Source organism: Pan paniscus, chromosome 18 (assembly GCF_029289425.2).
Source record: "Pan paniscus chromosome 18, NHGRI_mPanPan1-v2.0_pri, whole genome shotgun sequence".
NCBI lineage: Eukaryota > Metazoa > Chordata > Mammalia > Primates > Hominidae > Pan > Pan paniscus.
This window is the reverse complement of record NC_073267.2, coordinates 74,503,189-74,531,108: the sequence shown is the minus strand read 5'-3', so window position 1 is coordinate 74,531,108 and position 27,920 is coordinate 74,503,189. Positions and strand designations below refer to the sequence as shown.

The following is a 27,920-nucleotide window of genomic DNA, read 5'->3' as shown; positions in this document are numbered from 1 at the left end:
TGCAACCTCCACCTCCCGGTTTCAAGCGGTTCTCCTGCCTCAGCCTCCCAAGTAGCTGGGACTACAGGCACACAACACCACACCTGGCTAATTCTTGTATTTTTAGTAGAGATGGGGTTTTTCCATATTGGCCAGGATGGCCTGTCTCCTGACCTCGTGATCCACCCGTCTCAGCCTCCCAAAGTGCTGGGATTACAGGCTTGAGCCACCGCACCCGACCACTAGTGCTAAATTTTTATCATTAATTTTAAATGGCTCATCTAAGGGGGAAAATGAATGTAGCTTCATCATTCTGAATAAATCCAAAGAGAGAATAACCAGGAGATGAGTATTAATATTTGATTAACTTTATTTGCATATGCACAACTCCATTTGCAAACTGGCTTGTGATTTCTCAAAATCTGTGTGTGTGTGTGTGTGTGTGTGTGTGTGTGTGTGTGTTTTCCTAGTTTACTTGTGGGGTGTCATCGCAGGCCTTCTAGACCAAGCCCTGCAAGCAGGATGATGTTAACCAGGGTGTATCACTTATTAGATGGAAGAACGATTACCCTGTGCTCTGTTTAATTAAGCTTCACGTAATGGGCAAACGTTTCCTTTAACAGGCTTGCTGTCACCTCATCAGTTATTGAAGGTAGTTCATTTCACAGCAGGGGGCAAAAAGAGAGAAAGGAAAAATTTATCATTTGCTCAAACTTGATTGGTCTGAGGAAAAGCGTGGCTGTCTAGAAGATGCCTAATTGCTGCTGTGATCCTGTACTGATTCTCTATTTTGTCCCAGGCTTCTTATTGAAACGCTAATCAGGATTAGGTCTCACCTCTTGATGAATGATTTTGTAAAAACTTGATATTTCTCATCTCAGTTAGGAATGTCTGTATGCAAGTATAATGCCACTGCAACTGAATGGGAAGATAACTAATGCCCTTAATTTCACAGAGGGCTGTGATTTGGTACATACAGTACAAATCAGGGGAAATCAGAATGAAATTAATTTTCTTTTTTTGCAAAGGCACTACCTCTGTTATATAATGAGTCACTTTTCTTTGACTGTTTTTGCTGCAGACTTAGAGAACGCTTGGCACATGTGTTTGGGTTTATTTCTTATAGCTGGGGTCAAATTTAGGTTATATCATTTTGTTTGATGCCAGAACTTGGGCTTAAGTTCTCTGATTCTCTCTCTCTCTCTCTCTCTCGTTTTCCTCATCCTGTCACCTAGGCTGGAGTGTAGTGGCGCGATGTTGGCTCACTGCAACCTTTGCCTCCTGGGCTCAAGTGATCCTCTCACATCAGTCTCCTGAGTAGCTGAACTACAGGCATGCCACCCCCATGCCTGGATTTTTTTTTTTTTTTTTTTTTTTTTGGAGAGACAGAGTTTCTCCATGTTGCCCAGGCTGGTCTCGAACTGCTGAGTTCAAGCAATCTGCCTGTCTTGGCCTCCCAAAGTGCTGAGATTACAGGCATGAACCACTGTGCCACTCTGATTCTTTTGTTTGCCAGTTTAGGAATTATCCCTGCCTCACAAGACTGTAAAGATTCAGTATCATTCTTGTTTCTAACTCAAGGTCTAGCATTACGGGTTTGCAATATGATATTTTCCTTTGCCTTTATTCCATCGCCTCCCCCATTGATTCACTCTCGATGATGGGACAGAGTTATTTTTCCTTCTCCCACAACAATCGCACATCCTTGTAAATCTGAGTCTTAGACACTCTGCTTCTTCCATGTCCTAAGGGCTTGACATATCCAGATGGAAACTGAATAATTAAAGTAGACATTCATTTATTTTGACCAAGGGACAGACACCAAAATTATGGACTTTTGGCTATTTTTTCATGGTTAATTGACTCCCAGCTGATTTTCCATCTTTGTGTGCTTCAGCACAGGCATGAATCTCAGCATTTTCTTCATTTGCAGTGGCCAAAGAATAAAACTTATTATAATTATGGTTATCATTTCTTTATTATTCATGTGTGTATGTGATCCACCTCCTGCCTGTATTTTCTGCATCACCCCTTTCCTCTTTCTTGAGCAAGCCCTGTGTTTTCACAGTTCCAAAATCCTGTGGTTACCTGAACATAGGATCTTATTTCATGTCTTAAATATTTGCTCCTGCTGTTCCCTCTGCCTGGATTGCTGTTCCTCACCTTGAGCATTTGACTTATGTATATACTACAAGACTAAACTCATACCTACTGGCTTATCCACTAAGTCTTCCTTGACCAACTGCCTCATACCTTAGTTTATGTGACTCTGCTGAATTATCTCAGCCCCCTAAGTCCCCCATCAAAGAACTTTTCACATTTTCTTTACGTTCATCTACTTTCTGTGCTACCTCCCACCAAGCCAACACCACCATTAGCCTATCAGTGACCTGAGGACCATAACAACATTTGTTTGCTATTGCCTCTGCTTAATACACCACTGGGCTTCTGCCCATGTTCTAGGTATGTTTGGTGAATGCATTTCTATTATTTTTTGGTACATGTGAACAATTATCTGTGAGTGCTGCATTCTGAAAAGACCTTGAAAGTTACCCACTAATCCAGTGTGATACATGCTCCTAATATAAATTATTCCGACTCCAGGCCTTGGGTATTAGTTGTTTTCTGAGAACTGTATCAACTCAGAGGATGAAAGAGAACATTATTCCTAATTCCTCAATCAATTAGCACCATAGTTAATCCTTTCATCCTTAGGCCTTTTACATTGTAGGTCACCTGTCAATACTGAAGGGCCTGTTCTACCTTCTCCTAGGGGAATGAAAGATCCTTCCTTGGGTTTTACTGATCTCAGTTACATTGATGTTAAAAATTCTCAAACTAGCCAGGCATAGTGGCTCACATGTCTAATTCCAGCATTTTGGGAGGCTGAAGCAGGCAGATCATCTGAGCTCAGGAGTTTGAGACCAGCCTGTGCAACATGGCGAAACTACTAAAAATACAAAAATTAGCCAGGCTCAGTGGCAAGCTCCTGTAGCCCCAGCTACTCAGGAGGCTGAGCCAGGAGAATCACTTGAGCCTTGGAGGCAGAGGTTGCAGTGAGCCGAAACGGCCCCACTCCACTCCAGCCTTGAAGACAGAAGGAGACCCTGTCTAAAATAAATAAATAAATTCTCAAACTGTCCACAGTTCCCCAAGTGTGATCTCTTCTGCCCAACAATGTTGCTTTTGTGAGGACTACGCATGGGTACTCTGAGTTCACAGGAAGATAGTTAAAAAGAAAATGAGTATAGGATTTGAACTAAAAATAACATGGTACTTGAAGATTGACTTGCAAAGTCCAGTTCATTATTTTGACAGATGCATTTCAAGTAGAATTGCCAGACAAAATATAGGACTTTGAGTTAGATTAGAATTTCAGATAAACAGCAAATAATTGTTTTAATATAAGTATGTCCCCCAAACTGTAGATATACTGAAAGCTATTGCTGTTTATTTGAATCTAAATTTAATTGGGGGTCCTGTAATTCAGTTTGCCAAATCTGGCTCCCCTAGTTCCCACACAAGTTAATTTCTTGCACATTGTGATATAGGATGCTTGATACCATAGATACGGTAGAGTTTGTAACATTATCCAGGCTGCCTGAGTCCCAAACCAGTATCCATTCCTAAGGTCTTATGATTAGGATAAAAGATTTTCTACTTCAGCACAAAGTGCCTTTTGAAAATTTGTGATGATTATTTCTAGAAATCTGTCCCATCTTAGCATTGCTAGAGTTGGTTTATCATGAGACATAACTCGAGAGAAATTAGCTATACTGAGATCATTTTATCAAAGGTACTCGTGACATAGGCAATTTGATATGTCCCAAGTCTGCCTCCAATGTCAGGTGAGTTCCCATTGAGGCCAGGTTCTCTCTAAAAAATGCTGTAGGTTTGTGTTGTGTAGGACATTGGAAAGGTAATAAAAGAAAATCTACTTCAAATAACCAAAGCCGCCAAATAGAATAAGGACAAGCGATTTACTCTAACACTATTCATTCAGCCAGTATAAACAACGTTCAGTGTTCTCCCATAAAAACTTTCAGTTCTGCATGCTCATTAAGGAACTGATTCAACATTCTTTAGCAAGTTATAAATGAAAGAATTGCCACCATTCTTCTGTAATCTGAATTTCTCCTCCTCATCATGCTTTTCTTGTTCCAGAGTTGCTTCACTGGGGGGAAAACATCACATCTTTGTATCAAGACCTTTATTATTCTTGGCAGAAAAAAATTTCATTTTATCTCTCTCATCTGTCTGCTCAAAGTTCAGTCTCAGAGCCAAGTTTTTAATTTGTAATTATTTGAAAGAGACTTTTCTTCTTAAAATATGTTCGACAAAACGACTATGTAGTAGTTTCTTTTTTTTAATGGCCCTGCGAACATTTCTTCTGGCTTTTGGTTTGGATACTGCTGGTGTTTCACTTTGAGTTTTCTCTAAGTGACATCTCCATCCTCTCCTCATGTCAAAAAGCCAATATTCTGCTTACTTTATGGTAATAGTACTTTTTAATTAGGATCCTGTGTAATGCTTAAATCTTTTCTTCTCAGAAGGAAGATTTTTTAAAAAGTGTTTTTCTTCTTAAAAAAAAGTTTATTTTATTGTGGTTAGAATATTTAACATGAGATCAAATTCTTGATATAGTTTAAGTGTACAGTGCAGTATTGTTTACTATAGGTACAACGTTGTACAGCAGATCTCTAGAACATATCCATCTTGTTTAACTGAAAGTATGCCTGCTGGTTCATAAATAAAGAACTCCCTATTTTCCCCTGCCTCTAGGTCCTGGCAACCACCCTTCTACCCTTTTGCTTTTATGAATTTGACTACTTTAGATACCTCATGTAAATGGAATCATGCAGTACTTGTCTGTCTGTGACCGGTTCATTTCACTCAGCATAATGTCCTCCAGGTTCATCCATGTAGTGAGATATTCTGTAGGAAGATGTTAATGGCTACCCAAGCATGGAGGGTTGGGCATCTGTGGAAGGGGGTTGTGCAAGCTCATGAAATATTGAAAAGAAAGGAATTATGTATCAGTAGCAGGTTCAGTTTATTCTGTGTAGTGTAAAGTAGGATTTAGCTGCATCTTATAAGCACTCAGCCGTAGGACAGGCTGGGATATCTCAGCTGCAGAGTAAGGGAAGAGAGGGAAGATGAGGCATAGACGTGTGTGCGTGTATCTCTTATGTGTGGGTGTTGGAGGGGAGAGGGCAAGTATAGATAGAACAACTCTAAGGGTGTAGATCTGTTAATGTCCCAAGGTCCTTGATCTGAGTCAGTCCAAAAAATATCCATCTGGGGATGATGCAGAGGTGCCACCAGGGATACATAGAAACAGGCAGTAGGCAGCAACATTTACTCTCTCCTCTGCCCCGACAGGTCCCAAGCAGGAGGTAAAAATGCCAGAGGCAGGGGCAGACACCAGGAAGAAAAACCTGCTGTGCCTTAGGTGGAACTTCAAAGCCCCAAGCAATCAAACTGGGCATCTCAGCAGAGCAGTGGTCAGTCATGGTGAGGCCCAGACAGTGGGTTTCCCAGGAAACAAGGCATAAACGTGTGATATGGAAAGCATCGCCACAGAAGAGGGATGAGGCTCTTGTTTCCGTTTCTTCCTTTCAAAAATCTTCACATATTCTTCATGATGTAGGTCTTTTCTTCCTTCTTAGAGAAGTGCCCTTGCAATCCTGAATATATCCTGACCTCTTTTAATTTTTAATTATGTTATTCATTTTAGTGAGCTGACTTGCTGTGGAGCTGTTAGTTTCTCTATGTGTATATTTGTTAAAACAACTATCCTTCAAATGCAAGTCCCTTCCCTGTGGGTGCTGTGTGAGCTAGATTAGATTGCTGAGGTTTAAAACCTAAAGGCATACAAAAATCTCTAGGCATGGAAGAGATGGAGGATGAAAACTTAGACCTTGGGGTTGCTGAGAGTCCAAGCCAATGTCATGGTTGTATTCAGAAGCAGGAGCAGCCTCTGAACCAGATCAAACTATATTTCTGTGGTTTCATGGGCAGCCATCCTGGAGATACAAGGGCAAGCCTTTCTGTCGTGGACATCTTATCAGGAAGGCACTAAGTCCTTGTTGCCCAAGTTCATGGTTTACAGTAACTCTGCTGTATTGTTACGTCTTTATCTGCTCCTTAGTTCATCAGGGCAGCTGTGGTTCAAAGGGACTTTCCTTTACAAAGTAATGCTGGAGAGCACTTACTTTTTGCCCAACCAATGGTGCATGAGTTGTACATTTAGCCTGCTGGTAAATCTCTTTGGAACAAGATGCAACTGGTCAATGGTATGTAAGATCCCTGAGCGCAAAGGCCAATCCCATCTCCAGCTGCATATGCTTCTCCTACGGAGATGTTATTTGGGCCTGGGGAGACATCCAGCTGGGCTTTGTTACAATGGTGCTCTAAAAATGGAGCAAAGTTTTGTATCATTTGGTTTGTTTATGTGCTTTCATAAAAAACAAGGTTAGTGTCACTTCTTTAACATTTGCTGTCCAGAACAGAATTGTCCCTCCTTTATGGTGTGAGTACTAAAGTGGCCGGTGGTGTGAGCGGTAGCCAAGTAATGGCTGCTCTTTCTATCAGGGAATGACTCTGGGCCTGGACTTAATTGTCTTGGGTGAAATACTGATAGAAACATGGCACTTGCTTCTACAACCACGTAACTCCTTTTCCATGGGCACCAAAGCAATCCCTTTGACAATGATTAGCTTATAAGATCTTACAGAGCTATCTCCTGTTGAGCTGGGTCCATTTATTAGAAGATATTTATCGTCTGGCTGCCTTCCTACAGTTCCCTGCAGGGCTTGCATTTTATTATTCATTAGCACCTTCTTTGGAGACTTAGGCAGGGAAGGATGTAGAACAAAATTTTGTTCTAATGTGGAAAATGTTATGGGAGAGAGGTTTGAAAATCATGATTCATTCATTCAGGGACTACTTGGCAGAGGTGGGCAGACTGGAGAACATCTGGGGAAAAATGGGAGATGTTCCCCTAAGGAAGTATGAAAGGAACCCCTGGTGTTTGAGGTGGAAATTGGAAGACCCTTAGGGAGATGCCTACTCTAAAAATTCCAGGAACCTTGGAATTCCTTGAGGGCAAAAAACATGTTTTACTAAATTCTTATCACTTAACTATTGAAGAAATCCTTGTCTCCAAAAATATTTCTTGAGTGGTGGCTATGTGGAAGAAGAGCTAGCTGAATTCTGAGCATCTCCAGAAAGCAAAATTTGAAAGAATTATAGTAAAGTAGATCTTGGTTCAATGTCAAATGGTAGAAGGGCAATAGCTTCCAAATGGGTCATATCCATTTTGGGCATTAGCTAGGCATATGAACTAAATACAGACCAAAGGGCTCCAAACCCTTATTTTCTTATCTGGGCAGTGGAGGTAATACCCACCTCATCAAGATGCTGCAGAAAATTTTTTTCTGAAAATGTATGCAAAGCATGTAGCACAGTGTCTGTCAGATAGTAGACACTCAATTTAAAAAGCTAATTAGTAGATGGTAACTCAGTAAAAGGCATGCCCACCCATGTGCTGGGCTGTTGCAAGCAGGGGTTTAATGGAACAAATGATTTGACATGCTGAACTCCTGGGACTCATCTGACCAGAAGAACCCATGCCATCCACCCTGGAGCTTTGTTCACCCCGTGATTGCTCCATTTTCACCCCATATCATGGATAATTGAGAGGCCCAGGAGTTTCTGCGGACAGACTTCTGGCCTGTATCCCCATTCATTTCCTTTCAGGGATCAGCTATCCCTCCTCTCCCCACTACCTGCACCATCCCCTAGCCAAGGAGCTACAGCTGAGGTCAGCATACTCACAGGTCAACACTACAGAATCCCATTTGGGTTCTGGGATAAACAAGGATGCCTATGTACCTGAAATGAACCTGCTGCAGGATCTGGCAGATTTTATATCCATATTAGAGAAAAGGAGTGAAATCACATCTCCTTTCTGTAATAATAATGTAATTTAAATTTATCTGCAACCCACACTTCTAAAGGTTAAAAGCCAGAACTTTAAAAATCACCCAGCCAGGTGCGGTAGCTCATGCCTATAATCCCAGCACTTTGGGAGGCTAAGGTGGGTAGATCACAAGATCAGGAGTTCAAGACCAGTCTGGCCAATATGGTGAAACCTCGTCTCTATTAAAAATACAAAAATTAGCTGGGTGTGGTGATGGGCGCCTTTAGTCCCAGCTACTCAGGAGGCTGAGGCAGGAGAATCGTTTGAACCTGGGAGGCAGAGCAGAGGTTGCAGTGAAGCCAAGATCGCGCCACTGCACTCCAGCCTGGGCAGCAGAGCGAGACTCGGTCCCATAAAGGGGGGGAAAAAACCTACCCAAATAAATGTAAGTTGCCACTGCTGTTAGCATTTGATCATCCTTCTGCCCACCTGTGTAACCCAAATTATGCTTTTACAAAGGGTTTCCCGATTTGTTATCTCATTCGACCTTCAAATTAACTTAGGAATGAGGGAGGTCAGGCATCATTTGTTGTTTTTTTCATAAAAGGAAACAGAGACTCAGAGAGGGGAAGTGAGTTGTTAGTTGTCAGTGACCTCACAGCCTCCTGAGCAGGGCCCTCCTCCCTGTACCATGAGATTATGAGCATTGAAGCAGGAATTCACTAACCTGCTGCTGGACTGAGACAGGGAGTCTGTTGGTTATCAAGATATCAGACATGGTTTCATTTTTTCTTTTTTTGTAATGCAGCAGAGCTGCTTTTCAAAGAAAAATTGTGTGGAATTCAGCTATCTGTTCTATTTACTATGGAGTGTGGGGCCAGTTGGTTCACCTCTTCCTGGCATTGTGTTCCCTGATCCCTTGGTTTTCTAGCATATTCCAAAGATCTTTTCTGGAGAGCCACTCATGTTACCCAGCTTTTCATTTCACAGACAGGAAAACTAGATTACTGGACATTACACAATGAGTTAGTGGCAGGTCTTTGAATGCCCAGCGCTATATTCTTTGCACACCGTCATTCATTGAACAGATGTTTTATGCTTCAGATGCCCAAATGCATGCTTATCCTTATTTCTTTGTCACATTTGTAGTCTTTGCTTTGGCTCTTTGGGCCATTGTTTAAGGAAGGTCATTTGGCTGTATGAGGTGCTCTGTTGTGTTGACCCTGGGACATCAGAGTCATGTTGTTCTGTGGCCCCAATTGCATTAGGTCTTGTGTCTTTGGGGTTCACTGTTGGCTGCCCCCTGATGCTCTGGGATTTTCAGCATTTGTTGTGGGGACCCTCACTGGCCAGTACTTGGGTACTCTGTTTTTTTCAGCATTTGATATTGTTGGCTGATTCCTAGCACCACCTGGGATACTCAGAGGAGTTTGGAATTGGCATTCCCTCTAGGATTATGGGTTAGAGGTCCACCCAAGGTGAAACTTGGCCTTACCTTTTCTTGTTATGTCCTAAAGTTATCATTTTCTGTAACACCATTTTCTTTACTTATTGTAACTTTAACACTTTGCTACAGAAGGTGGAAATTTTCAGGGGAAGAAAACTGGGCTTTCGCTAGACTCAGAAAAACTTCTATTTAGTGGAGATCCTTGTTAAACATGAGGACAATGGTGAATACTGAAGGACTCACTGCTATGGTGTATTTTAAGCAATTGGAGCAAATTCAGATTAGCAAAGTTTAGCCACATGGACAAGTCCCAATTTTGTCAGAGAGATAATTTGGATCCACCTATCTTTTATAAAATAGTGAATTGTGTTACTATTTCATGGCTAGAGTTCCAAGTAAAAGCTATTGGACTAAGTTTTGGTTCCCTATCTTAAAACAAGTTTTTTTTTTAAATTGGTTTTCTTTCAGTAAGATTGCAAGAAATATTGGCTATCAATTCTAAAATATGTTTCCTTTTAAGGCTTCTCAGATTTATATCTGTCCCTTTTCCTTGGAAAAGATATATCCTTTGCAAGCTCAAAAATGTCTGCTCTATACTCCTTCCGGGAAAAGCATTATAGTGCTTGCCTCATACTGTAGCTTAGTGAATAAAACTTTGCTCTTTCTTGATGGAGGCCTGCATTCAATTTCTGTCTTAGAGAATGAGTTTTTTCCTGTTTGACTCTTATGGGACTTTTGCCATTTACTTAAACTTTACCCCTCCATGGACAGCTTTTGATTTCCTGCCTTGAATTTTCTTTCTTTCTTTTTTTTTTTTTTCTGAGCTACTTTAGGGGTGATTCTAGATCTTATAAAAACCGTTTGCCATCTATTTGGAGACATCTCATGGGTCCATGGTTAAGCCATAACCTTAGTTAAGGCTTATTGGTTTTACTTGGGAAAATACTTTTGCAGAAAAATGAACTAACAAAAAAAAGTAGCTTAAAAGCCAGAGGTGTTGGCTATTTGTCCTGCCTAGAGTCTGGTATTAAGAGATCTAAAAGGATTTTTTTTTTTAAAGAGCTCTATTGTTGAGAGTTAGCTTAATTAAACATGGATAACTAATATATATATATATGTGTGTGTGTGTGTGTATTTAAATGGCTTTTATGTTTGTTTTTCTCTTCTTGAATCTTGTTTCTCTGAAATAAGAAAAGCTTTTTTCTTCTCAGATGACTGAATTGTTTTTCTCCCTTTTGTCTTCTTAACACTCTTGAGACTCATATGAGAGGATGTAAGGTAATTTGTAACATTCTAGAAGTCCTTGGGAAAAACAGAGGAAGTGCCAGAGACCCCATTTTGGGAAAAACCTCTATTTTCCTTATGGAATCCCAGGAATTGAAAACGGATAGATCCTCCCAAAATCTAAGCCTCTGTTCTGTTTTGCATTCAGTTACCTGGTGTTTTTTACTTTTGCAGGTATCAGAAATTACTTTGGATTATGAGAGAGCTTTCGTGTGTAATAACTATGTAGGGAATATACTTTCAGTGATGGCTAATGGCAGTTATGGGGAAGCACTCTGCTCTTTGCACTTTTGGATCAGAGAAGCATGCTCTTGGTCATCTAGAAGGTATAAAAATGTCCCCACCTCCCAATGAGGGGTAAGACTCCAATGGGGGATGGGCTGATTCCCTTTTTGGGGATCCAGGATTTGGTAAAAAGAAAAAAAAAATGGAATTCTTGATTTTTTGGTGTTTTGCCTTCCAACTGTGCCTGCTTATTAGGCCCTAGAAATTGCATGCTTTCCTGTCCATGTTCCTGAAAGGGTTCCATCTTGAAGCCAGTAGTCCAAGTAAGAAAAACCTAAAAACTGACAAATGAAAAATTTTACAGCTACTAGATCTTCTTCTGTCTATTTGTATTTGTTGTGTGTGTTATTTATAGAAAAGAGATCTAACTGACTTAAAGAAAAATAAGCAGTTAAATCAAATACTTTATTGGAAAAAATGGAAATTTTAATACCTTTTCAGTTCATATGACTTTAGTAATTTTGAGGAAATAAAGACAGTTTTAAAGATTATTGGGGCTCGGCATCATGGCTCACACCTGTAATCCCAACACTTTGAGATGCCAAGGCAGGCGGATCACTTGAGGTAGGGAGTTCAAGACCAGCCTGGCCAACATGGTGAAACCCCATATCTATTAAAAATACAAAAAATTAGCTGGGTGTGGTTGTGTGCTCTTGTAATTCCAGCTACTTGGGAGGCTGAGGCAGGACAATTGCTTGAACCCAGGAGGCGGAGGTTGCAGTGAGCTGAGATCATGCCACTGCACTTCAGCCTGGGCAACAGAGTGAGACTATGTTTTTAAAAAAAAAGTTTCTGGTAAAATAAAAATGTCTTCAAAATTTATACATTTATACATTTGGTCAAAATTAGGCAAGTCAGATACTATGTTTACTAAACTACATAAACTGCTTCATTGTCTTTTGATAATTGCTCAACTTACCTGCTTTGGAGCAATTAGATTCTATGTAAGGCCTACTGATGGACATAGGTTGTTAGCCATGTCCCTGGCTTTGCTGGAAAGAGTCATACCTTATTTGCACTTCTATCTGATGTTCTAGGCTCTGCACCTGGTACATAATTAACATAACTTACCAGGTTTTTCACCAAAAATAAAAGTTGCTAATAGTTAACATTGTAACATATATAATTGAAACTACTGAAGGAAGAGTTTTACATGCAAGGTGTGTAAAGAAAGTAGAATGTGTTTTTGGTAAAAGATTATAATAAGGCATGGGAAACTTTTTTTTTTTTGCCTAGTTTAGAGGGTTAAAGAATTGTTTTCAGTGAGATAGGCTAAAGCTGAAGGCTTGAGCAAGTTGTGGAAGGTTCATAAAAAATTAACCTTGTAAATAATTCTGTGTGTGAGCAAATTGACTAAAATTAAAAGGATATTATTCAATATTTCTATAAATTAAATATTGAAATAAAAGCACACTGATGCAAAATCTGGGCCCATGTGTTAGAATAACGAGGCTTTTTGGAACGCTAATATGCTCCTTAATAGAAATTAATAAAGTGTTATAAAAGGTTTGTGGAAATCTTACCTATGGTCAAACGAATTAAACTTGAATAAATGTGTTTATAATATTATATTTAAAATTAGCTTTAGTGTTAATGATGCACTAATGCAAAAGTGAAATTTGGCTTTCTCTCTTGAACAAGATTTTCATGTAATATTAAAAGATAATAAGAGACTTATGTTTGTCTTTTGAATAAACAATGGGAAAAGAAAAGAGAGAAAGGAGACAGATTGTTTGGAAAATTAAGTCTCCACTTTATCAATGAATAAGTTATTGCATTTTTGAAATTTTGAGTTATTGTTTTAGATTAATAAATGATTTATGGCAACCTGGAGTTCTGTCTTAAATTATCAAATGTTTCACACCTTTGATATTTGACAAACTTGCCAAAATCAAATTGTAAATTGTTTTCTTATCCTATTAATCTTTTTAAATACTAAGTCTCCTAAAGTCCAAAAATGACATATTTGGGTTCTTGGTATATTAAAATCATAGAGGAAACATTGTCAAATATAAAATGGTGTTTGGCTTTCTTTGGGTTTTATTTGTATAAATGTGTAATCGGTATGTGTTTCCAAATTATGTGAAACTCCTATAATTTTGACATGAATTAGTGAATGTGAACAATAATACCCATAACTGTTATGTTAAATTGCTGTGTACCACAGAGGTAACTGGATTTCCTTGTCAATTGCATCTTTGACTGTGGCTGCTGTAAGACTTTTTGTCCTCCACAGACAATGGTGTGTTGCTTTCATCCTCTTCAAAAGATGGTTTATAGTCAGATACAGGATTTTGATGAGTACTTTTAAATGCATGTCTCTGATAAGTTGGGAAAGTGTACCATTAAAATTGAGAGGAAACATACTGCCAAAGCACTCTTGGAAAACTGTGTTCATAAATATTGAGCAAAACAGGAATTAATTGCATAGACTAAACTAATAAAAGGCTGAAGTAATCTCTTTATGACTTTTTGCTTAAAACATTGCTGATCCTTTCTGTTTTTTATTTCAGAGTCAATAAAATGTTTTTCTTTTGAGTTATTTACAGCTTCTAGCAATTGAGAAAAGTATACTACTGTGAGCAAAATTTGGAGCACGTTTCTTTCTCTCTCCCCTATTTCTTCAGAATTTGGAAACTATGTGAGTATTCTTACCTTATGGCAATATAGTTATTTCCATAAGTACAGTGAGAGTCTGTTTTTTTTTTAAATTTTTTTGTAACCAGACAAAATTGAAGAAACTCTTTATTTTTCCAAGGCTTTGACTAAAATGATGTGCTTTCAGATTCAAACAGACTGCTTTAAGGAATCAAAGTTGACTTATAGAGCCAATAAAAGCCACTTGGGAGAATTGGCCTCATACCTTCTCTATGGAGTCCCTGCACAGGGTTCCTAACCTGTGGAAAGTAAAGATTGTCACTTTCTGACAGGACCAGAAGCCCCAAGTTATCTTGGGTTCTTGAGTGGAGAAGGAGTCACCAAACTCATTCAAGTACTTGCAGGCACAGATAAATTCATGACTGAGCTTAAGGCTTTAAAAAGTCTAATCTAAGATTCCTTACTGAACAAAGTTCCATCAAAGCCAATTTTAAAAATGGGCCTATATGGCAAATAATTATTCTTTCTGCACTTTATATAGAAAATCAGGCCAAGTATAGTAAGGCTAAAACTTATTTTGCAAGCAAATCAGTTCTACCATGATTTGTTTTTAATAAAAATGGGGACCAGAGAGAAAAATTGTTTCAAAAACTATAGTACATCTGTAATTAGCTTCTGGTCTGGTCTATTGTTTTGGAGATTTTTTCTGCAATTTAGATTGACTGCTTATTTTTGTGAACCAACTAGTGATCTCTGGCTGCTGATCAGAAGAAACAAGAAGAATAGGTAACATACAGATCTAGTTGAGTATTCTAATTCTGGGCACATATTGGAATCAACTGACTACTCCATATTAACTTAGTTCTAACAAGTGTCCAGTTCATGGAAAGCCTTCTTATTTAGTTTACTTGGGATAATTTTATTTTGCTTTACTGTTGTGGAAAATACTGCTGTCGTCCTCATTGTGTAGGAATACAGGGTACACTTACTCAACATTTTCTTATATTGAGCACTTATTAATCTTTCAGATTTCCATTTTTCACAAGATTCGGTTATGAGTGGCCCTCACCATACTGACACTGACTGAGCTACTCTCTACTCTGAATAAAAGAGACCCTAATAGTTAGACAGGAATATCATTGCTTCTATTCAGCCTGAAGAAGTTATGAAAGATGGATCTTCATCCCTCTACAAACCCTAGGTTGCAAGCATTCCCTTGCAAAAAGGATGGAGGAAATATGTCAGAGGCATTCAAACCAGAGTGACTCCATCTTGAGTAGGGGCTAGGTAAAATGAGAATGAGATATGGTAGGCTGCATTGCCAGGAGGTTAGGCATTCTTCACTACAGGATGAGATAGGAGGTTAGCAGGACTGATTTCACAAGATACAGATCACAAAGACCCTACTGATAAAGGGAAAGGCAGTAAAGAAGCTGGCCAAAGTCCACCAAAACCAAGATGGCAATGAAAGAGACCTCTGATCATCCTCATTGCTCATTATTTGCTAATTATAATGCATTCCTCTGCTTAAAGACACTCCCAGCAGTGCCACAACAGTTTACAAATGCCATGGGAACATCTGGAAGCTACCCTATATAGTCTATAAAGGGGAATAACCCTCAGTTCTGGGAACTCCTTAGCCCTTTCCTGGAAAACTTATGAATGATACCCCCTTTGTTTAGCATATAATCAAGAAATAACTATTTGTATACTTAGTCAAGCAGCCCATGCTGCTACTCTGTCTATGGAGTAGCCACTGTTTGATTCATTTACTTCTTAATAAGCTTACTTTCACTTTACTCTCTGGGATTGCTCTTGAATTCCTTCCTGTGTGAAGCCAAGAACCCATGTGGCCTCCCAGGCTGAACCCCATTTTTGGGTTTTGCCCTGTGAAAATTCTGGTAATGATTTAAAAATAAAGAATTCTTTTTCCAGAAATGCATTTGGAGCAATAGATATTTCTGTCAGGCAAGTCAAAATTCACGTCTGTAATTTCACAATAGGATTACCTGGAATTATGGAAAATCTAATTAAGTGAGCCATATTATCTGAGACCCACAAAAGACACTTAATATTGCCTTTGAAAGTCCTGCCTAAGAAGTGTTCCACATATGCTTCAGAAAATGCTCTGCATTTGTACTAAGCACTTGACTAGTTTGCTGTATCCCATTACTTTTCTTTTACCCTTAACTTAAAAAAAAAAATCCCATTACTTTTGATAAATGACACTAATACATCTGAAAAGAAAGAAATAGGTTTCAAAGATTGGATTATTTGAAACAACAATGAGATCATTATGAGGCTATTGTTGATGTCTGCTTCCTTAAAATGAAGAGGGGTGGGAACACTCTGTGGTATATATAGATATACGAAAAAGCCATTTAAAAATGTGGCAGAGTTTAGTCTAATCTTAGTGTGATGGAGTGGTTTGGTGAGGTACATTAGAAAAAAGTCCTTCAGAACAGCCCACCCACACACTGGTGAAAGTCAAGTTTCTGATCACTGGAAGCAGCTTGACTTTCTGCATGTTCAGTGGCTTCCATCCACATACTCTGATTAAGCTGGATGGATACATGGGGACCCTGGTGGATTATGGGCACAGGATGGATTTCTCAGAATTCTAAAGGCTCTTGGCAGTGGTGATTTAAGGCACTCTTCCCTGGCTTTAGCAATTATTTCAAAAGACCACATCAAGCCCTTGTCTGTTATTAAGGCCACCTAGGGACAATTCCTCCTCTCATTGTTTATACCTTACAAAACAGACTATGGGGAGTGGTTCTCTGCAGGACATTAGATTCCAGGGAGAATATGCAGATTGTTATTCTTAGTTCAGTTCTTCACTGCAAATCTTTAAAGAGCTCTCTCAGGTCATTACTTATGAGTGCTTTATTTTTCCCCCTTATAGAACCTGGGCTGGTTGTTTCCATAGAAATAGTTTAAAAGGGGGGACTGTTTTTAAATCAGGGAAGAGAGGGCAAGGTAGATGCTACAAAAATTATCTTTTTCCTCATGATGCTTCCTCTGCCCTCTCTGCTTTTTCTCTATAAAATGAAGAGTTTAGGTTCTGGGTTTGTTTTTTTTTTTTTCACTCTTTATTTTATTTTGAATAAGTTAGTTATCATCTCTGTATCTCAGTTTTCCCATTGGTCTATTGAATTAAAGGACTAATAGCTCAATGTCTCTAGAGTGTCATTCAACTCTGAGATTCTAGAATTTAATAATACAGCAAAATCTCCAAACTTGAAAAGAAATGGTAGAATTGATATTACCTACTCTTGCAAGAACATTGGTACCTAATTCTACTCTGAACTTTTCCCCTGTACATCTTTCCACTGTTTCTGAAAGCTTAAAATGTTTTAGGCCAGGCACAGTGGCTCACAGTTGTAATCCAAGCACTCTGGGAGGCCGAGGCGGGTGGATGACCTGAGGCTGAGAGTTCGAGACCAGCCTAACCAACATGGAGAAACCCAGTCTCTCAATAATAATAATAATAATAATAATAATAATAAATTAGCCAGGCATGGTGGCCTATGCCTGTAATCTCAGGAGGCTGAGGCAGGAGAATCACTTGAACCCAGGAGGTGGAGGTTGCTGTGAGCTGAGATCGTGCCATTGCACTCCAGCCTGGCCAAAAAGAGTGAAACTCCATCTCAAAAAAAAAAAATTGTTTTAAACCAAATGCTCTTTATTCCTCAAACAGCCTCTTCTCCTGTTGAGGCCAGGAATAGCACCACTGTCTTCAAACTCTCCCCTCACTGCTGCTTCATTCTCTAACCTAATCTTTTCAGTTCCTAAAACCATCTACATCTGCGTCGTTTCAAGAATGGCCCCTTTTTCTCAACTCAAGCCTTATTTTTTCTGGTTCGGAACCGTATTCCCTCTCACCTGAACTATTGCAATGCCTCCAGAAAGTCTTCCTTGACTACACACCCTCCTCTCTCAAGAAACTTTAAGAATCCCCTATGCCTGTGCTGCCTAGATGGTGGCCACTAGCCCCACGTGGCCAGTAAGCTCTTGCAATGTGGCTAGTCCCAACAGAGAGGTCCTTTAAATATAAAATGTACATTCGGTTTTGAAGGCTTAGGACAAAAAAATATAAAATATCTTGAGAATGTATATATTGATTCCATGTTAAAATGATACGATTTGGGGGCATGCTGGGTTAAATAAAATACATTGTAAAAATTAAGTTCACTGATTTTTTGAACTTTTAAAAATATGGCTTCTAGAAAATTTAAAATTACACATGACTGACATTATGTTTCTATTGAACGACCCTGGTCTACTTTATCTCATCTCCTCACATATACCTATTATTGCATTTAGCAATCTCTATTGTAATATTGGTTTCTTGTTTCTCCTTAATAGACAGTGGACTCCTAGAGCCCCTTCATGAGGCTTATTCTTTATTGGATTAGAGCATGGTATCCAGGGGTTAAAATATGTATTTACGCATTCTTGTTGAATAAACAAAACTCTTAACTCATCTTGTTAATTACCTGCTGTGGACCAGGCCATGTTCTGTGTTACAGCAGTGAGCAGCAAAGAAAAGGTCCCCGCCTTCAAAGACTTTATATTTTGTGAATGATTACCATATGACAGGTACTGTACAAAGTACACACATTGTCTCTTTTTCTCTTGGCACTCTCCCTTTGAGACTGGTCCTAGGGTTTTTCCCTTTTTTTTTTTTTTTTGAGATGGAATCTTGCTCTGTTGCCCAGGCTGAAGTGCAGTGGTGCGATCTTAGCTCACTGCAACCTCCACCTCCTGGGTTCAAGTAATTCTCCTGCCTCAGCCTCCCAAGTAGCTGGGATTACAGGCACACGCCACCATGCCAGGCTAATTTTTGTATTTTTTTTAGTAGAAACTGGGTTTCACCATGTTGGCCAGTCTGGTCTCAAACTCCTGACCTTGTGATCTTCCCACCTCAGCCTTCCAAAGTGCTGGATTACAGGCGCGAGCCACTGCACCCGGCTGGGTTTTTCCCATCTTTAACAGGGCAGTGTGGAGACTTGCAGAGGCTGATTTCCACCTCTAGTGTAGTGAGCTGTAACTCTTGAGCTCTAACCTTCCAACTCCTTCTGATCCCTGAGCCCATCCTCTTAACTGTTTTGTAAGAGCTGACACTCCTTACCTCCATTTCTCCTGCACACCTCTGACAGCTCGGCTCCTGTCAACCCCAACTAGAAATTCCGAATGGATTCCCATTGTCCATCCAGTAAAGTCCTGATTCCTAATACTGGAATTTAAAGACCTGTCACAGTAGCAGGGCCTCTGCATTGTCTAGCCCCAGAAGGCACGATTCCCATGATGCTGTAGGTCACTGGGGCCTCAAGTTGTATACAGAGCATCCCTGCCAACTGGGACCTAGACCTTCAAAATGAGATGAAAACTTCTGTCTAGGCAAAGTCACTTATTCTCAGCAGAGACTCACAAGCCCCTGCAGATATGCATGGGAGACCATTTATAGGCTATTTCCAACCTCCTATTTTATAGAAGGAGATACTTAGTTAACGCACAGGGAAAAGTATTTTTTCTAAGTTCGCACTACGGTTCAATAGCAGAACCTAAGCTAGATCACTAGAATCTTGACTTTTGGTCTAGAGTTATTTTTCTTGTCTCAGTCTTCTTAGAAATTCAGAGAAGAAGGCATTGTCTATATCTGAACAAGTGATTCATACAGCTACATTATTTTAGCTTTGACTAGAAGAATCACCAAACTTTTTTCCTCTTGATACTAGGTTTGCTGTTTTGATAACAAAAGAAATCACTCAAGTGAGTTTACATACAGGAAGCTTGCTGTCATTCAAGGCAAGTGATCTCACAGAAATTCAGGAACAGATCAGTAGGGTGGGCTCCATGAAGACAGCTGCTGAGAGAGTCCTTAGTTGCCAAGATCTTCAGATGCCTTGTGTTCTGCTATTTAAATGACTCAGAGACAGAGGTCACGTTTGTTTCTCTTTAATTTGTAACTGGTTTGCTCTAAGCCTTGATTTCATTGAAGCATTGGTCATGAGATGTCACTTGGTAGCTACTCCATTTCTCAAGTGCCTTGTAACCTTTCTATTTTAGTTCCCTCACTCACTGCAGAAGGTTCTTGTTTTCTTTCATTGAAGTTCCCAAAGAAATCTGATTCACCCACCTCATCGTTTTGAACTAGGCTGAAACAATCAATGGTTGGTTTATGATTTAGTTGTCACTGAACTGGGTGTTGTTTAATGAGCCATGGCCCAAAGTGGGAATGGAAGCTCCAGGCATTGGAAGTTGTGGATATGGGAGTTTACTTGCAAGAGGTTTGAGTAGGCAAGTATTGAAATACAGGACCGATACTTTACAAATTTGTCTGTAGAAGTGTAGTCATTGATTCCTTTGTGCTCTTGTACATAGTCCTATCTGTACTGAACACATCATACCATCATTCATCTGCTTAGACAACAGTCTCAGTATTGTTTGAGAACAGTCTACATATTGGAGGTATATTGATGCCTGTGTATCCTCAGAGTTCAACCTAGGCCTAGAACCATTGAAAAGTTATTACCAAGTGAAGGAACAGACAAATAAAAAAAGCTTGATGCATATTTACTGCTTGGAGACAAAGGGAGGTTTACATACAGGCCTTTGATACCACAAATGACATTACATTATGTTAAGCATCAGTTTATCATCACCACTTTGCTCTAATCTTCCCTCAGGTATCTTAGCTCGTACAAAAGAACAAATGAAAATAATATCTATTTCTCTTTCCACACATTCATATAGAGTATTTATTCATAGTCAGAGATGACACTGCAGATAGCGTTATTTCCTGTATGTGTTGATATATGTTATTCATCTTAATGATCAACATTTAAAAATATTACACCAATAAAAAGGCTGTCTTAAGGACAGAATAGAGTACAAATAATAAGTTCTTCATTGCACACATTGTACTTAATCATGTTATCATTTGAAGATGATTTAGTTACTTAAAGAGATAAATAATCACTGAATGACTACACATGTTTTAGGTCTGGGGCCTTACATTGGATTCCTGTAATATTTTGTGGCCATGAGACCCTAAGAATATAAAGTCTGATTGTATTTACTTAGAAAATAAGTGGAAGTCACATCTAACAAAGATTATTTTGTATAACAAATACAATTTTTGAAGCTGAGATGATCCTTGGAGTTGGTCATGCAATCTTCTTGTATTCAAGATTGGGGACCTGGACTTTCAGACATTGATAGCCAGTTAAAATAGTCCAAAGTCAAGCCTGGCTTCTGCAGTCCTGTAAACTTGCATTAGAATTACAACATTGTCAATGATTCAGGGTGTACTTGGGTGGGTTACATAAGGACACTGAGCCTCACTTTCCTCCTAGATAAAGTCTGAGTGATATATATATGTGTGTGTATATATATATATATATTATATGTGTGTGTGTGTATATACACATATATATACACGATATATATATACATATGTGTGTATATATATACACATATACATACATATACATATGTGTATATATGTATAAACACATATATATATATATATATATCACACACATATATATGCAGTTGTGGTGAAAATGCAATAAAATAATATGTACCAAGCCCTGAGGATACTGTCCAGCACTAGAAAAATCAAGCACCTGACCAAGGATAGTATCTACTTTTATGACAATTTAATGTAAATCATGAGTGATGGAACCAGGATTTGAACCCGACACATAGGTAGTGAATGATCTTTCCACTTTCAAAGCAGAACTTCTGTCATTCTCTATTTCTCCAGAAGCAGAGACTCAGATCTCCACTGAAGCAGTTTTAAAATTTCCACTCACCTTTGCAGAGCGCTGGGGTCTTTGATAAGGGGCCTTATTTGCTGCCTACTTTAACATTTGAATTTGGTATTAGAAATTGGAGCAGCATATACCATAACCTTTTTGCGGTCTCTGCAGTGTATTTTGCACCTGAGAAGAAGTGATTACCCCAAGCTTATGCCTTGCTTCAAGTCTAGAAATCAGGGGAGAAGAATTATTGAGAAGTGTGACTCAATAATTCTTGTAATACTTCTTCTCCCCTATTCTCTGTGATTTCCACAGACATGGCATAATTCCTGTGATTTGATTTGAAATGAGAGACCAGCTCAGTGCTGAGTGATGAGATCTGAACGGGGAATAAAATATGCTTGAATTAATTTGCATAATAGAATTGGATTGGTTACAAAGCTGTGTTTGTTGAAAGGGATACCAGAGCCCCTTAGCTCACCAACAAGGGGACTTTGCAGATACAGAATGGGGTTTTGAGCTCTGGTGTGGGCCGTGGTAATATTCTTAATGTAATAATAACCTGTCTCTAACTATAAATTAGCTACCTGGAAATGAAAAAACAGGTCAGCCTGTCTGATCCTTCCAGCTTTGTGGGGAGGGGACAGCTGAAAAACCAAATCTGCTTGCTTTCTGCTAAGCGCTTTCGTCTTTCATTCTCCACCCAATAACAATTTCCAGCAGGAGTCCAAATATACTTAAACACCCGTATATGTCATTTTCTTTTACGGAGACAAAAGCAGGCACAGCAAGAGAGTTTTATGCTCAAGGCACGGTAGCTTCTGACGGGCTATCTGCTCTCAAGATAGAGGGGTGAGCCTTCCCTTTCGAGCTGGTGGCTTTGCACATCTATTTTCATGTCATGTTATTACTGCTGTGACTTTCAACAACATTTATTTTTCCCTCCAAGCAATATGCTCCCATCATAAAATAAAGTCCTCCTATATGTTTTAGTAGAATCCCAATGCTTAGGCATCCTGACATACTGCTAAAAAGTGTTTTAATGGATTGTTCAAGAACTACCTTGGGGGTCTTTATTAAAACCAATTAGAACATTGATATATTTCCCTAATTATTACCAACATCAAGGTCTCCTTAGGAGGGCAGCCTCCTATTAATTTTCATGGGAGATTCCTACTAAGTCCCTACCACTGAATACATCAATCAGTTCTCTCAATTCTAGAAATATTTCATAAAACAAAACAAAACAAAAAACTGAAACAACTCTGAATACACTTTTGTAACCTACACATTTAGAAATTCTGAAACAGGTATTTAAAATAAAAACCAAAGATCAAATTTTGTGTCATATGTTGTTTAAAGACCTGGTTATACTATGTTATTGATGGTTATTGATGGACTGATGTAATTACCTCTTGTTCATCTTCACTTTGGTCATTGATATAAAATGCTTTTTCTTTCTTTTTGGTTTGGATAATTTTTTTTTATTATAGTCTACTTCTCCATGCTACCAAAATTTAAATTATCATCATGTTAAGGCTATTGTGTCTATTTGTATTAGTGTGCCTAAATTTGACCTGCAGCCTTCTCTTAGGTAAAATTGTACAGGGTAGGAATACAAGTCCTCAAACTAAACATTCAGAGTTCAATCCCAGGTCCTTCACTTGCTGGCTCTGTAATCTTGGACAGATTACTTAATTTTGATGTGCCTCAGACTACTTGCCTGTAAAATGGGAATAGCAATAATGCTACGTTTTAGGGTTTTTGTGAAGATTTGATGACTCAACTCATGGAAAACATGTCCAAGAATGTTAGGCAGATAACACCTGGTAAATTTTAACTATATTAGTATTTTCATTCTAGTCCTGTTATTAGTATACACTGAGTTCCAATAGTAATTTACTTCCTACATTTAGCTGGCTTCTAGGTCACTGCTTTTTATCACAACGTCCATATAATTTCCTTATGAACTTCAAACTCAAACAAATGACAAGAGTTGTGATTGTTTACTGGTTAAGAACATGGATTCTAGGGCCTGAAGCCATGGGTTCAAATCTCAGGTCTGGTATTTACTAGAAGCGTAAGTCTGCATAAGTTGTTTAATGTGTCTGGAACTCAGTTTCCTCATCTTTTAAGAGAAGAATATTCATGGCTCCTATTCATAAGGTTGTTATAGAAATTAATAGATGAGTTACTATTTGTAAAGCTTTTAGAACAGTAGCTAAGGAAAAGAACTTGCTACATAAATTTTCATTCTGAAAGTGAATATTTTTTTTTAAATTATGTCTTAAAATCAGTCTTATACATACCTAAGATTAACCATTAAAATAACTTTCTGTATCACATACAGTCATATAAGCATTTAAAATGGTGGACCATTGCTCTTAAAAGCAAATTGATTCAGTATTCTTTCCAAAAGAAGAAAAGAGATAATTTCACCTTTTTAACAGATTGAATGTTATTGTTTATTGATCATGTGGAAACTCTTAAATTCATTAGTATTAAGCTAGACATTTTTTATAAAAGAAAAAAGTTGTCATCTTGTTTCAGCACTTCTAGTGTTAGAAATAATTGTGCTTTGCAGCAAAATGGCAGCCAGGAGAAAAAGGTGAAGAAATATCAACTTTAATTAAACCCTTTCTTTCTAATACACTTCATGGCTTATATGCAAGAATAATTTATCACTCTGTGAATGAGCATTTAATACTTGGCATGGTGCAAGATGGGCAAGGATCTTGCCTCACCATATGCTGTTTTCTTTTTCTTTCTTTCTTCTTCTTGAGTTTCCACAGAGACAATGTCAAGTTTAGAGTTGAAATGTGAGATTCAAATCATATATTAAAATTTTATTGACGGCCTGCTTTGTGTTCAGGTGTCAGACATATAAATGTAAATAAGATATAATCCCATCCATTCAGAATTTTCCAGTCTAGTAAGGAGACACTGTATGAATCAGAAGAAATGCCCCTCACTAGCTCACTGAAACTCTAATCATGAATATGAAGCCACTTGAAGAAAATTTTACACAGGCTTCATTTTACAGAGTGAGACAGAGCCTCTGAGAGTAGAATCAATGAAGGTCCATGGCAAATTAGTGCCAGATTCTCCACCAAATCTTGAGTTTCATGACTTCTGCCCAGAAATCTTTCTGTTGTTTCATACGGCCTCATTTTAGCATCTAACCCGTCCTCTGGGGCCTTCTTTGTGCTCTTTCCACACAGTCGGTTTGGCTTTCTAGAAACAGCATCTGATGTATTATTAAAGTGCCTGAATGTAAGGATGAAGTTGTTAAATGATGATGCTGCCTTTTCCATCTTTCTCTCTCTCCCACGTAGCCTTTTACGTATCCCAAAGTGTCTGTTTACAACCAATATTAAGAGTTTCAAGTCCCCTATTCCTTGAATAAAGACTAACATAATACCATCCCAAAGTGTTATTGAGAAAAGTAACAGTCACCAGGCTTTAACTGCACATCTGTGGCCTCCCAGATACCACTTTGCCATATTACAAAGGAAACAGAAAGACTTGGGATGGCAAAGTCAAAGTTCATCAAAATGGAATGGATCTGTATCTACAAATTATAATTTCACCAATTCTTTTATTTTCTAGGTTGCTGAGGTCAGATGGCTATGGTATCCCAAGTAACTTATTTGTTCTCAATTCGCATCTTGGAGAAAGCACCTCATCATCCTCTTGGGGGCATCTCCATGTTCAAGGCATGGGTACCCTTAGAGTTCCACATGGCTGGGGAAGCCTCACAATTATAGTTGAAGGCGAGGAGGAGCAAGTCATATCTTACATGGATGGCAGCAGGAAAAGAGAGAGAGCTTGTGCAGGGAAACTCCCCTTTATAAACCTGTCAGATCTCCTGAGACTTATTTACTATCATGAGAACAGCATGGCAAAGACCTGCAACCATGATTCAATTGCCTCCCACTGGGTCCCTCCCACAACACATGTTGAATTCAAGATGAGATTTGGGTGGGGACACAGCTAAACCATATCAGACCTTGACCCATTATTTTTCCTGTAAATATTTCAGTAACCATCAGTGGTTTCTTGAGATCTTCCCCTATGTTGTGACACTCTGGGAAAAGAAGAAGGAACCTATTGCATGTCCAGTTCCCAACTCTGTGTTCAGGCCTGTATGGGTGCAACAATTCTTGTCATCCTCATTGTTCACATGAAAACATGGAGGTTCAGAGTGATTGATTGGCATGCCCAGAGTAACCCAGATTGTAAAATATGGAAGTGGTATTCTGATCCAGGTGCATCTGACCTCCAAGTCTATGTACCTTCCACTATGCCAAGATTCATGCTGTTTCCTTCTTGCTCCCTTTTTCCCTGAACCATTTCACCCAAAGAAGACAGCAAAAAATTAGGTGATGACAGTGATTCCTACAATGCTCAGTAAGTTTTCCAGTTTCATTTAGACCCAGGTGCTGAAACAGAATGTTATCCTCAATATCAATGTATCATCCTCCTGCACAAGAACTTTCTCAGATTCCCTCACATTGGTGGTGAACTCATCTGATTCTCTCTCTGGAGTCTGGGTGGCACTCCAGAGAGAGAAGGTGATTCTCCAGAAAACAAATGTATGGTTCTAAGAGAGGAGAACAAGCAAGGGGAATTCCTTAGAGAAGAGTTAAGTTTTCAGCATGAGAAAGTCCAATGAAGAAGTCCAGAACCCAAGGCAGAAGTTAAGGACTGGCAATAAGAACCAGAGTGCTGGAGAGAGGACAAGAGTGACTGTGGCTCAAAAACCTGTGAGGAGTGTAGAAAGGTGAAAGGCATTACTGGCTTATCCTCACTGGTGTTGAGTAGCTGAGTCATGGCTGGGTGCTGGGAACATGACCTTGGGCTGGTTGGTTGGATATACTGTTTTGTTTTGTTTTCCTTCTCCTAGTTAGTGAAAGCTTGTAAAATATCCTTTCTGAGACTTCCAGGCTAAGCAAGGTAGGATCTTTGGCTTCGTGGATGGATCTTTGCCAGACAAAAGCAAATCTTCCTCCTTGAATTGACACTATACCCTTAACTGATTTACCAAAGAGACCTTAATCCATTATTTCTCCTGTAAATATTTCAGTAACCATCAATGGTTTCTTGGGATCTTCCCCTACATCCCTTCCCTAACAGGATCCATTGCCTGCCCGCCTTCTTCATTACTACCTCCAGGCATGCTGAACGTCTTGGAGCACACTGTGCTTTTGGATGTGATGTTCCTTCTGCATGGAATCCCACACTCTCCTTTCTTATTACAGCAACCTCACTAAAGGATTGAGTCCAGCCATCTGTCCTCTCCCTAAACTGAACCCCAGTGTGGATTATATGTTCCTCATCTGGACTCCTTTAATTCCCCGTTTTCTTATTACAGAATCATATCTAAGCACAATTTTGATCAATTATAACAGATAAATATGGAGTGCTTACTATGTACCAGGCATTGTGCTAAGAGACTTATATGCATTACTCAGTGAATCCCAGTGACAGCTTTGTACTGGGTACACTCTTATCCCCACTTCATAAATGAGCAAGCTGAGCTCAAAGCAGTCAGTGAGCTTCCCCAAAGCCCGTAGCTCCCACGTGACAAACTCATGCCCAGTCCTGAAAGCTTACTGAAAGGAATGGAAATGAAGTGGGGATTTGGCCTGCAGTTAATCCAACCTCTCTCTGCTTGCAGAAGCTAACTGGGGACGTGGGCAGCCCTGACGTGATGAGCTCAACCAGCAGAGACATTCCATCCCAAGAGAGGTCTGCGTGACACGTCGGGGAGGCCACCCTCAGCAAGACCACCGTACGGTTGGTGGAAGGGGTGACAGCTGCATTCTCCTGTGCCTACCACGTAACCAAAAATGAAGGAGAACTACTGTTTACAAGCCGCCCTGGTGTGCCTGGGCATGCTGTGCCACAGCCAGGCCTTTGCCCCAGAGCGGCGGGGGCACCTGCGGCCCTCCTTCCATGGGCACCATGAGAAGGGCAAGGAGGGGCAGGTGCTACAGCGCTCCAAGCGTGGCTGGGTCTGGAACCAGTTCTTCGTGATAGAGGAGTACACCGGGCCTGACCCCGTGCTTGTGGGCAGGGTAAGGCTGCCTTCCCTCAATCCTGAGCTTTCCAACCCACCATTGGAATAGTCGTCTGTGGCCAGAAAGAAGCAAAAGGCCCACAGGCATCTAAGAGAGAAAACACCAATGGCTTGAAGAGCCAGTAAAACCACCCAAATATTGTACATAATATGTTATTCCAGACTTTTTAAAAAAATAATAGACTTATCCATGTTGAGAATACTTCTTAGGTTTTTCCATTTAATTTTAGGGAGTTATATCATAAAACTCATTTATCATATTATTTAGATATGGGGTCTCTCTCTGTTGCCCAGACTGGCATGCAGTAGTGTGATCATAGCTCACTGTAATCTCAAACTCCTGAGCTCAAGGGATCCTCCTGCTTTAGCCTCCTGAGTAGTTGGGACTATAGGTTCATGCCACCATGCCTGGCTAATTTGTATTTTATTTCATTTTTTTAGAGAAAAGGTCTTGCTGTGTTGCCCAGGTTGGCTTCAAACCTCTGACCTAAGTGATCCTCCCTCATCAGCCTCCCAAAGTGCTGGGACTGCAGGCCTGAGCCACTACTCCAG

At 39.4% G+C, this 27,920-nt stretch overlaps 1 protein-coding gene across 6 annotated transcripts in view; it reads left to right on the top strand.

The window, feature by feature from the left end:
* The window catches only part of CDH11 (cadherin 11), a 177,706-nt gene that overhangs the window by 92,391 nt on the left and 57,395 nt on the right, over positions 1-27,920 (top strand). For 5 of the 6 annotated variants that reach the window (XM_063598031.1, XM_055100053.2, XM_063598030.1 and 2 more), the window contains exons 3-4: positions 13,459-13,560; positions 26,967-27,366. In XM_063598031.1, coding sequence (XP_063454101.1) covers positions 27,139-27,366 — 228 coding nt within the window. In that variant the 5' untranslated portion in view covers positions 13,459-13,560; positions 26,967-27,138. The remainder of the gene's footprint in view (positions 1-13,458; positions 13,561-26,966; positions 27,367-27,920) is intronic. The other variant, XM_003823694.6, reaches the window with a different exon arrangement.